We start from the raw sequence: 12,647 nt of genomic DNA, 5'->3' as shown, positions 1-12,647 counted from the left end.
TTACGCCTAATAAAAGTGATTTCTTTTAAAATTGTAAAAATTTAGAAAATATGAAATTTAAAGTTTTCTGTATTGAGGTTTAAGTTTTTATTTTCTGACCAACTCCTTTAGGTTTTTAATAATTTAGGGGTAGAGATTCATCTGGGTCTAAGTAAACTAACCCCCAAACATTTTATAATGTGGAAGCCTCTGTTGACTTCATTAGCGTATTCAAAATAAACTAGAAGAGGAGTATATCTGTGGCGTTAGCTGAAGGAACAGAAACATACCTAAAAACAAGCTGGGAAATTCTCCTGAATGTCATTGTTTTTCAACCCTAGAATAAATAAACTAAAACCGTAAGAAATATTTTGACTGTTTGAAGATAATATTACGCTCATCCCCTATTCCTGGTCTTTTGAACCTTTTCCAAGAGGTAAAGCCTCAATCCCAACTGAGTGGTGCACAGGTTTTTGGACACTTGTAGGATGTCAGTGGATGATCTGCTACTTTGGGGAATACGTACTTATTAATGCCGTCCTTTGCTTAAGAAGTATTTAGTGATCTTTGGGTCTTAATGGTTTAAAGAAGGTACTAGAACTGATAGAAGCAAATATCAAGTTCAATTCTCCTTGCTTAAACAGGATAGTTTGGGAAATTGGGATGAGATTTCAGAGAATTTTTATGGGACAGGAAGCTATGTCTGGACCACTTGGGTATATATACTAGTAGTCATGGTTGAGAGACAGAATCAGTGAATGACTGCCAGATGAATCTTTTCCAGGTTCTACCATAAGTGGGGCTGCTGAAGGGACACAATAAGCCAAGCACTATGATATGGGCTTGCTTTTGTGCCCTCTGACCTGGACTGTACATTCAGTGATAAACGAAAGGCCGGTCCTTCTGAAATGTAGATATAAGCTTAGTTTGTGTCTGTTCTCTCAACAGAAAAGCTGAGTCTGGCACATAAGTACATATGTACATATGTATATATAACTAAAACTCAGTGACCTTTCATGCCCTTGTATGACCAGAGGCATCTATAATAAGTCTTTTCCATTCAATGACTAACAAAAAACTCAGAGAAGACTAACGAACTGGATCTCTACATCCATTAGTCGTCCTTTATGAATTGTATAATCATTCATACTTTAAAGATGAGAGAACTTAGAAGAATTCAATTCCTGTTAAATCGTTTATTAGAGTTCTGTGGTAAAAGGAAGATAAAAACTTTGTCCTACACTCTACAATGCACAATTGACTTTTCAACTCAGTTTATTCTGGGATCTATAATATCACATACGAAACCACATGTTGGGGTGTGTGCTAAGCCTTTGGGACTCTGGAGGCAGGTGGAGCAGTCCCACAAAGTCATACTCCTCCGAGGGAGGCAGACAGGCCAGGGGAGATAGGAAGATGACAGCTAATGCCAAACCCCTGTTCAAACCTAAACATTGGTTGTGAGACGACTGCTCACAGCAATCTCCTGTCTAGGTTACTTTAAGCTTTAAGGACTCTAGACCACGTAGACATAAAAAACACAAAGACAGAATGACATATTTTTGAAATTTAATAGAGCTATCATATTTTAACCAGAACTTTTCATCTACCCTTATAAATATTCTCATTTTTGCATTGCTGGTGAGTATGGTAAATGGGAAACTGTTCCGCCAATAGCTTTAGCACCAATCCATATTGCATGAGGAACTCTAAGAGTTTATTGTGTGATTCACTTTATGTGCTAAGTAAAAATTTCCCCCAAGCAAATGCTGAAATTATGACAATCCCAGTAATGGAATTTGAGCTATGCCAAGGTATGAGAGTGTTGTCTTGTGTCAGAAAATGCTGTGATTCTTGGGGGAATTGGAAAGCTTTTCCTAAAGGAAAGACTCAGAACTCCTTTTTTTTGGTAAGGAAATATAGATTTTTAGAAAATTAATTTTATTTAACTCTAAGAACAGATGTGAGCAGGGCATTCATCTTCCTTCCCCTATTTTTTGTGTGCATTTGGGTGCATTACGATCTTTTGATTCTTACTCTGACTACTCTGATTTCTAATAGGGTGAACTGTGCCAACCATACATATCATTCACCCTCCAATTTTCCAGCAGAAGATGGCTAGCTTCATGGTACATGAGCAAGTAGAAAGAAGCAAAGACAGAGACCCATTAGAAAAGTGTGCCAGGAGACATGATTTATTTTTTATTTGTATTTCTTTGATTAATTTTGAACAGAGACTCAGAGGCTGCAGGGAATGGGAACTTTAAAGAAATAGTTAACTGGAAAAAAGTTTAAATGATGGGTTGTGCCTTAAGGCAGTAGTGTGTGTGTGTGTGTGTGTGTGTGTGTGTGTGTGTGTGTGTGTCTGTTAAATAAGAGCTTTATAAAGATTATTTTTCTTGGTTTACCCATCACCCCACCCTTTGAGTCTGTCTTTAGAAAACAGCTACAATTATATGCACAAAGCTGGAAGACATAACTCTTTTTCCTTCCTGCTTTGTTAATTCTCTTGAAAGATTGTGATGTTTCTGATACTTTCCTTTAGCTGCTCTTCTGGCCTCATGACACATTTAAAATTATCGCATCATGTTTTATGTCTTCTGTTAATGCAAAAACTTAAAGCAAAGACATCCAAGAGCCAACTCTTTACCCTAGTTGCAGAATATCACAATCACCACCCCTCTCTCCTGTTGGTTTGCAAACCTTGCACCAGGAAGGCTGTCAGATGAAGGGGTCTGGTGGATACCTAGTGGGACCGGAGTCGCTTTGGATGTCACTCAACCATGTCCCAGCAACATCCTTTTATTCTCTTCTGCTTTCTTGTTCATTCTCTTCCTACGCCTTTTTCTTTTTTTTTAACCTCCCCTTTCCTCAGCTGTTTTTAAAGAACTATCAGGATTACTCAAGTTTTTCTTGGTGCAACTCAAGATGAGGCAGTGGTTGTGAAGAAATGGACTAAGGAGAGGCAGAACACTCTTTGGACATTGGTGTTCAATGGCCAGCCATGGCCAGTGTTGCTTCTTCCTTAGAAGTCAGGACCCAGGATCTTCAGGCATTATGAAATAAAACAGCTTAAGATACTCATCCTAGATGGGACTTTACATGACCACTGTGGCAAGCTATCAGAATGGAATTGACAAGTCCTGATTTATCTTGGGCTCCCACTGACATTGAAAAAGCGAACACATTTAAAAGTAGCAAATGGTGGCCTCATCCAGGTATCAGGACAACTTCCTTCATAACAAAGATAAACAGAATTTCAAAACTGATTCTTATTTCACACTAAGACTCCAGGAAGACTTCACGTGTCATACGTATCCTTGGTCTAGCTTTTGAAAGACATGGCTTTGCGCATGGTTTTAGGGAAAAGGATGGGTGACTGAACACAACTGATTAATTTTATGAATGATCCAAGCTTCAAAAATGCAAAGAACGGCATTTTATGGATTAATTTGGCACATGGGATGCTGCTGTAAACATGTCAATTAAATTTTGGTACTTGAATCCCCTTTCATGTTTTAATTAAAACATAAGTACCACAGGCTTATTATCAGTTTGGCACAGAGAAGGAATTCATTCAGTTTCTTTCCTGCTGAAAAGAGCTCTAATTTTCTGGCTTTTCTTTGTAAAGAGATCTAGGAAAGACAGTATGAGGAAAGAATCAGGAATCAAAGGTGGCTATTAAATATGTCTCTGGATTCTGGATTTCCAAAGCACTCCAGATACAGGATGAGTAAAACAGGAATTAAATAGTTTCTATTGTTGGAATCTAACATTACCAGATAAGTAGCTAACACATTTCCCCCTTCTCTTTATGTTTTTTCCTTTATACCTTTGGTAATGTGAATGTGGCCAGACTCATTTTAGCCGTAGTCGGAACCATCTCCTGCTCTGTTTGGTTCTCTGCCTCCGCCTTCAAATAAACTCAGATTTCCCCATCCTAAATACCACTTTGCTTACCCATCCATTTCTCTCTTGGAAGAGTAGTCCCTCATCTTCATTCTCTCATTTCTGCCTTACTCCTGCCAGTCTTGTTTCTATTCTCTTGGCATTAATAAATTACTCTCTTTAAAGTCATTGATGACATCTTAATGACCAAACAGAATGGCCATTATCTTTTCTCATTCTAACCGATTTCTGTGTCTTGTTTCATACTGGTGATGTACCTTGATGACTCCTGATTTCTTTTGTTTCTAAACAAGGAAAGAGCTCCCTCCAGAAGTGATCCCTAGTCTTGGTTTCTGTGATACTTCATGCCCTGGCTCTCTTGTCTTTGGGTGGAGTTGTCCATTCAAAGGTGCTAGCTATGGATTCATTGTTTCTCACTAACTGTGTGTGTCCCTTTGTGATGGCATCACTATCTTTGCCTATCTATAGTATTCCATTATGCACACCCTGTAGGAATTGCTAAATAAATGTTTCTTGAATTTAATTGTTTTAATACACTAATCTAGTTGACCTGATAAATCATGGTGTTATTTTACTATGGAGTTATCATTTAGCTTCATTATTACATTATTTAGGACTTCTGACTATTAGTTTTGCCTCTGTATCTAAGCATCTTACATAGCTAAAGTTAAAAAAAATACCTTATAATTATGATAAATATATCTAAGTCAAAAAATCATGACATAGAATTTGATAAAGGACATTATAAATGTGAGAAGTAGTATGGGAGATCTATTTATTTGGATGCAGTAATAATTATCTAGAATATTTTGATAACTTGTGTGGACATTTAAGAAAATATTTGGATTGAATATATTCTTGAAAACCTGGATTGCATGGTAGTATGATATGCTTGAACTACATTGTAACTTTTCTCTTTTAAGTAATGTATGTTTTTTGAAATGTAAAAATAGTATTTTGTACATATATCAAGGTAATGTAAGCTATTAGGTGGTTCTTTTATTTCTTCTTTTGTTTTTAAATAAAGTACTTTCAGAAGCTGAGATTTTCAAGAAATGTGCTTACTGTGACCAGTATGCTAAGATTTAGACTTTCAAATTAAGTCCTGCTTTCATTTTGCAACTGTAATTACTAAGTCTCATTTCCCTCTAGACATACAATATTCTTAAAACTTATAAGGATTTTACAGTTGGTATATAAAAATAATCATGCTTTAAAAATTTTCAGACCGAGATAAACAAAAACTTTACACATTATTTGAAGACAAAATGCTAAACAATATCTTCCATATTTTCTACATATCCAAAAAAATGACATGGGAACTTACAAAGTGAAATGATCTCAAGCACATATATTCTCCAACGGGTGTTGGAACATGGTGAGATGGATAATGAGCTGTCATCATGGAAACACGCTAGAGATGTGTGCTGTGAGCCTACAGACCTGAAATAGTACTATTATGAAATGCTTTTTTCTGTAATTGTTGCAGTGTTCTAGCTTTCAATCCAGTGGTCTAGTCAGCTGTTCAAAGCACTTCTTAAGAGTAAAAAAATCTGAATCTTCCCTTTCCTCTTTCATTTCCATAGTGACATTAAATATTTTAGCATAAACCAAAATTAATTATTTTCAGAATGGTTAGGTCAAAAATTTTTTTCCTTTCAAATAAATTGATTGATTATTACTAATAGCTCTTAAACTTGAAATTATAACATTCTATTCTAACTTTAAAAATATTGAAATGTAGCATTTGATTACTGGCATGGTATAAAAAAATTAAAAGAGGTATTTAATTGATGTGAAAATAATTTAATTCTATTAGAAAAATTTCTAATAAGTTCTTCGGAAATGTCTGAATTGCAAATCTCTTATTTATATGTATCTAGTTTAGGTCTGTCCAATATAAACATAAGCTACATAAATAATTTAAAATTTTCTAGTAGCCACATTTTAAAAAAGCAAAAATAAACAGGTGCAACCAATTTTAATAATATATTTTTAACCTAATAGATTCAAAATATTATTTAAGCATTAATCAATATAAAAATAATTGAGATGTTATACATTTCTGGGTTTTTTTTTTTGTATTGTCTTTGAAATCTGGTGTGGATTTTAAGCATATCGTATAGCACCTCCAAATTCAGAGTGGCTGTATTTCAAGAGCCCAATAGCTACATGTGGCTAGAAGCTACTGGATTGGACAGCATAAAGTTAGTCAGTCTGGCGGCTTTGTCACCTGGTTTGTAATCTACTCTTTTACTAAAGCATTTTATGAAAGAAATCAATAAATATGGCTGTTTTCTTTTGTCTTTTGTTTGTTTCTTTGACAACCATTGAGGCCTACCTTGATGAGATGTGCTTTCTACCTTAAATACATGCTTATGTGGGTGAATAAAATTAGCACAGTAATTACATACTAATGAACGGATACTACTCAAATGATTTGTTACACAAAATGGAAGACATCATTCATAGGACGGTGAGTATTGAAGAATACTTGCCAGAGGAATCCATTCGAAAACTGGTCCTTGGTGGCACTTGTTCTGGATGGGAAAATGGGGAATTGAAATTGAAATTCATTTAGGGCATTTTAAAATTCACCTTTATTTTCCTTTTGTTGCTATTATAACTCACCCCCAATTTGTGCTCATGTTTAATAATTTTTTCCCCTCTAAAATCTATGGAAGTTAGTAAACAGATTTACTGTTTTATGTATATGGACATGTCTGTAAATATATTTCTTTCACATGTACCTAAAATAGAAAAATCTGAATTCCTTTAGATCAGAATGGAAGAAAGATGACCATTTCCAAATATTAACCTTTGATTCTCATTATAAGAATGCTTATTTGAAAGTCAAACCATTCCAAAACCTGACCTATAAACACAGTAAATACAGGATTTTTAAAGTCATGTCATGACACTGTGTCATCAAAAATTGTAATGAAAACTAGAAAACTCAATCAACAATTATGTTGATTTATGTACATCTGTCCATTTTGATACTTGCTTTGGATAGTTGAATTTACGTATAAATATTTGAATTAAATTGGTTTATTTTAGCAATAGAGATCTTCCACGAGAATTATGATGTAATCTATGCTACATGTAACATAAAAATTCGTGAACATGAATATAAAATAATATATATAGGAAGCACTATGAAAGAAATGGGTATTTTATCATTAAATTTAAGAAATTAAAATAAGACCAAATTCTGATTACTTTCTAATTGAGCTTTGTTTCTAACAGAGTTCAAAATTATTCAACACTGAAAACGAAAATAGAAGCCTGTTGAGGAGACGATGAGGCATCGGATCGCGAGGCTTCCTTGTCTGAAGCGTGTCCCTGCGGTACCTGCTCAGCTAATCTCACTCATCACAGGCAGGCGATCACCCCTGCCAGGCAATCTGTGTTTGCACAGTAAAGGCAAATCAGTTTTCCAACAGAACTGTTATTATTGTTATTATTATTATTTTTTTTAAAAAAAACCTCCATGTTTAGTGTGACTGCATAGGACTATGAATTCAGAAATATCTTTTCATTAAAAAGAGAGAGCTGTATCAGGGATGGAAGACTGCTACATCTAAACACTTCCATTAGTTATAAAACTGAAATTTTACATTATCATAATCTCACTAGGACCTACTTGTCATCCAGGAATTACACTCAGTTTACTGCAGCCCCAATGGTCTCATATTTATTCATGAAAGCACTTTGGGTTACATTGTCAACTTGTGCTACCAACAAAATGCTTTGACATACTAAATAACTTTTAATCAAGGACTGCTTTTAGTTCCCTTTTCACCTGGCCCTATCCCCCATTACCCCTTATCTGATTCCAGGAACAGTAAGTTATAAACTACTGAATTAAATAAATCTGCAAGCTATTGGTTTGGATCTAATTTCCAAAATGCATGTGAAAAATGTGTCCTCAACCTAACTTTGATTTCACTATCTATTTATTACTTAGCTCATATCATGGTAACTTTCTCTATTAAAAGGAACCTGTTAGAAATATAAATATTACCATAGCTATTTACAAAGCTATCCGAAAAAATTGTTCTTGAAATTAGATTTCCAAATTAAAATCTACTTATTAAAAATGGCAAAGACAGCTAACTGGATTTACTGATCTTCTTTATCAATATATTATAACTGCAAAGTGACACACAACGTGATATATTGGAAACTCCAGCTAAAAGGCAGATTTTTTTCACAGATCAAACCATAACATAAATTATACTAAAGACAGCAATAATGATTCCCCCATGGAAAAAAGGTACAGGAAATTAACCTTCATAACACAGTTGAGGACATTTTAAAATGATAATGTTATTAAATTTTTTTCTAGTCTTTTATGATTCTCATGCTAAAGTCACTGGTAAAAGTGTCTTAGCATTTACATATCATCTTTTTTTAATATTTCACTAAAATAAGAGAGTGTTCCAGAGAGCATATGTGGGTGGCCCTTTAAGGCCACTGGACACCAGCAATGTCTGAGGCCAGGGCTTGAATGGCAGTGTTCAGACGTGAGGATGCTCTCTAGGAAGGCCAGGTAGCCTGTCACAATCACGTAATAGCTGCCTGCAGCTATAGCATCCATGAATTTATCAAAACCTTTCTTAAGTCTATTACTATGTGCAGCTTGACCATACTGAACATTTACCACAAAGGCAAAGGAGACTGGAGACAGGTAAGCTCAAGCAGAAGCACCTGCACAGGATTCGGGGGTCTGGCCCTGAGCACTGGGCACCTTGTGCCTCTACCTTGTGTGATGTGTCTCCACCAGCACTTGCCATTTAGAGTTTTCAGTGCTGCGCTGTGGTGGACAGTACTTTTATATTACCCCATTGTGCAAGTGGTTCTGCTGTTAGGATGGGAGACAGTGCAAACTGCAGCCCTTGCTCACTAATAACAAGGAAAGAGCAGCAGAAAAACCGATAGTTTAGAAATACAACCACCCATTTGTGATTAGCCATGCATTATATGTGCATTACAATACTGAACAATGAAACAATTCCACAATGAACAATGTGGATAAAAGAGCAGGATAAAAGCCATAGATGTGAAAAATGCATCTGTCCCTTTTTGACCGGCTACACATGATAATTTCACGTCAAGTATAGTACTAAAAAGTCAGTTAGCTGCTCCATTATGCTCTTTCATGGCCTGTGGTTACTTTAGATTGCTACCTTTGGTGCGATACTCAGTGCTTATTATGGGGTAATGTTCCCTAATTTCTGGAAAGAAAAATGGATTGTGTGCGCTCTTTTTGAAGAAATTCTAGAGGAATTTTTATTCTAAAGAGGTTGTATTATAAGGCACACGACACCATATGGATCTCTGACATTTTTATGACCATATATCTGAGTGATGTCTCGCTGCAAAGGAGTATGGACATGCTGTACCTCATAAATTGCTTATTTATAATAACCAGGGTTTGATGCGAAGAGAAAAAAGTTTGGACAACTTCAGTCATAATTCAACTTGGGTTCATGCCCAGGTACAGAACTGTGAGGGAAAAGTTTCAGGGAACAAGGAATGTTCTTCTCTGTTTCTTTCTGTTTTCATCTGCTTGTCTACTCCAGCTTCTCAGGCTGCAGTGGGGAGAATGCCCAACAAATGACCCCAGGAGCTGAGAATGATAAAACAAACCTTTAGAATAAGTCTGGCTTAAAGAAAAACTGAAGCAACATGACAGCGCCCTCACTCCTAATTCATCTTCAATAGCATGATCAGAACTTCATTTCGTAAGGTTCCAAAGTGAAATATACTCATTTACTTTGGGAAGCACTTTGTATTGACTTGGTTGGCAATAAAAAGAGTCATGATAACCATCTATCTGCAGTTATGTAAGAATAATCTTTCAGATTATCATAAGACAGACAAAATTAACTCCCTTTTGGTCCTGTGATTATTGTGATGTTGAATCTGACTTATTCTCTGTGATGAGAATGGAAACTCTAGGACATAGGACTTGAATGCGTGAAGCCTGGGTCCCAATTTTTTTCTACTTAGTTTGTCATGCTCTAGATTTGTACCTATGTATAAGTTTATGGGTATGGAGGGAGTTCCCTAGGCATTTGCCTACCAAGACAAGCTGCCACATGTCTTCAACTTAAATTAGGGACAAAACATGTATGGGCAAAAATTCATCCTATCAAATAAATTAACTTGAAAGAAATTATTTACCTGAGTAGGTGTTACAATTTTTATTCATGGTCTGTACATTTAGATATATGCTTTTCTTGGACAGTAATGATGTCTATTTCTTTAATAGATGATGTAGTAAAGGGAAGCCATATAATTTATCATTCAAATAAGGACAACCTGGAGAGTGAAGGGGCAGCTATGAATAATTATGCCAGGACATTGGAAAGCAGGACTGTTGCAGGCAAACTGGCATGTGTAGTCCCTTTCGTAGTCTCACTGGGAAGTAGGCCAATGTAAAATGTTTATCATATTGGAACTATGTGGGTGAAGCAATGATGCACTCAAAGAAAAAGAATGGCAGGAAGCACAGCAGGGGAAAAAGCAATGAGGGCCTTTAGAAATAGGCTGTTTTTTCAAGCTTAGAAATGGTGTACATAGTCCAACATTCAGAACGTTAGCATACGAAGAAAATTCAAGCCCTTCTTCTTGTCACTGCAAAGAAATTAAAGTCCTTTTTTCAAGAGATGCATGGAAAAGGGCAGAGGATGTAGAAGTAAAAAGTAGTATGGCTTATGTCATGATTCAAAGGTGGGTATTTCCCTTTGCTTTCAATTTAAAAAAAATACAAGCAATTGAGGACAGCAAGAAGTCAATTAGCAACAAAGGCTATTACACAAAGAGAAAAGTGACATTTATCTGTAAAAGTCTTGAGTAGAGAAAGGGGTGGGAGATTTTTGCATTATTCTGAGAATTGCTGGTAATGACAGAGGGTCAATGCTTAAATAATTAACATGAAAATCCAGAAATCCCACTGGTCAAAACTTCTAAGATTTTTTGGGGGCATGGTTCTTCTTTTATGTATATAATCTTTTAGCTTATATGGAATTAAGTTAGTCAGAAAAAAAATGTTTTGCATAAGGTTTTCCAATAAGGACTAACAAGATTTTTAATAAGTAAGATATTCTCCAGATCAGACATCAATTTTGCACATGGAATGAGAAACTATTGGTCTAATTGTCTAATTATATTGAAACTACTGTTTATATTTACTGCAGTTTTGTATGTTAGAAAACTGATATTATTTATTGTGTTGTATAATGCAGTCTCATTCAGGAATTATTTTCCTTTGTTTTTGTTTGTCTCCCCAATTTCACTGTGAGTTTCATATGAGAAGAGATTCTTTCTTGCGGTTTTTCTCTGTGGAGTACCCAGCAGAGTTCTAGTACCGAGTGTCTCATACATTCTTGTTGATTGATATGGAGCCTGGAGGTGCCATCTCTGGGCACTTCGCCTGATGCTCTGAAATCAGAGGCTTAGCCCTGCCTGATGGGTGGAAGAATCTTTCTTCTCTTTCTTCAGTCCCAACTCATCATAAGAAGAGCTCATGAAGACAGGAGGTGTTTCTAGCTTTCCTCTATAAGCGTGGACCTGTCATGTTCTGTTTCATGTGGCTCCCGTATCCTATGGTTGTCTTTGTTTTCTTAAAATCACTACATATTTTTCCCCAGGAATACATCTTTATTAAGATGTCCTGTGCCTGCACATTAAAATGTTAGCATAATCTAATTATGAGCCAAATGAGGCACAGCAGCATTTATATATCCTTTGATAAATTTCCATCATTTGCAGGGGATTGGTGACTTGAATCCAAACACTTCTTGACAGCCGTGATACAACCAACATTCCGTAGCTCTGTACAGCAGAAGCTTGTGGGTGGAGGTACATCCCTTTATTTGGTTAATGCAATTCAGTTTTGAATGTGAAAGCAAAAAATCTTTTAGCTTTAGACCCACTTGTACAGGAGAGTACCGTGAGATTGCTACAGGCCAGGGACAATGTCGAAGGGCTTGGTTTAGACAGTTTGGGTTAGGATGCTCTTCCATTCTTCCCCTGGTCCCACTGAGTTTTCTCTCAGAAAGGAAGTTCAGGGACACAAGAATAAATAGAATGAAACCTAAATATTCCGTGTGTGATTCAAAGGAATAAGAAAAAGAGTGGTTCACAATCAAAAATTTGAATACGGGGCTTTAGCTTGGATGCACATATTTCACGATCATTGAAAAAACAAACAAACCCTATTTAGAGATGATGAGACATAGCCTGGGCTTTGCCCCCATTCATTAAAAAATGTTTTTTGTTATCGTTCTAAAAAATTTAAATAAGGGAATGAAACTTTTTCATACTTGGAAACTGGAAATGTATGGAGGATAAAGAGCTCTTCTGTTCTTTCAAGATACTGATGTGTCCACAAGCAGAGTGACCTAACCCGTTGTCCAGAGGCGAGAGAAAGTGGCACCATGTTTTTCTGGTTTCCTTTATCTTCAGGGTAGAGCTTTCTTCCCGTGACAAGATTTCTGTGTTTCATTTACACTCCATTTAGTGTTTTAAAATAACATGATAGGAAAGAAAAGGATGGGAAAGAAAATGAGCTTGCCTTCTTCTGGCTTCCTAAGAATTGTGACCCTGAAAACATTACTGTGACCTTAGAAACATTAGCGAGAGATGATGGAAACAAGTAGTGGGGGCATGATTAGAGTGGCAGCGGCCATGACATATTGGGGGCACTGATGGGAGCTGAGGATGATGGGGTGGAGAGTCAGGATGTT

At 36.1% G+C, this 12,647-nt stretch overlaps 1 protein-coding gene across 9 annotated transcripts in view; it reads right to left on the bottom strand.

Annotated features, from left to right (window-relative positions):
• MAGI2 (membrane associated guanylate kinase, WW and PDZ domain containing 2) overlaps positions 1 to 12,647 on the bottom strand; it is a 1,312,004-nt gene that overhangs the window by 144,014 nt on the left and 1,155,343 nt on the right. For 7 of the 9 annotated variants that reach the window (XM_074340644.2, XM_074340646.2, XM_074340648.2 and 4 more), the window contains one exon: positions 6,387 to 6,428. The exons of the other annotated variants lie outside the window; for them this stretch is intronic. In XM_074340644.2, coding sequence (XP_074196745.1) covers positions 6,387 to 6,428 — 42 coding nt within the window. The remainder of the gene's footprint in view (positions 1 to 6,386; positions 6,429 to 12,647) is intronic. 9 annotated transcript variants of the gene reach the window in all.

This window comes from Rhinolophus sinicus, chromosome 4 (genome assembly GCF_057876585.1).
Source record: "Rhinolophus sinicus isolate RSI-liver-muscle chromosome 4, RSI-T2T, whole genome shotgun sequence".
In the NCBI taxonomy this organism is placed as follows: domain Eukaryota; kingdom Metazoa; phylum Chordata; class Mammalia; order Chiroptera; family Rhinolophidae; genus Rhinolophus; species Rhinolophus sinicus.
This window is presented reverse-complemented; position numbering and strand designations above follow the sequence as displayed.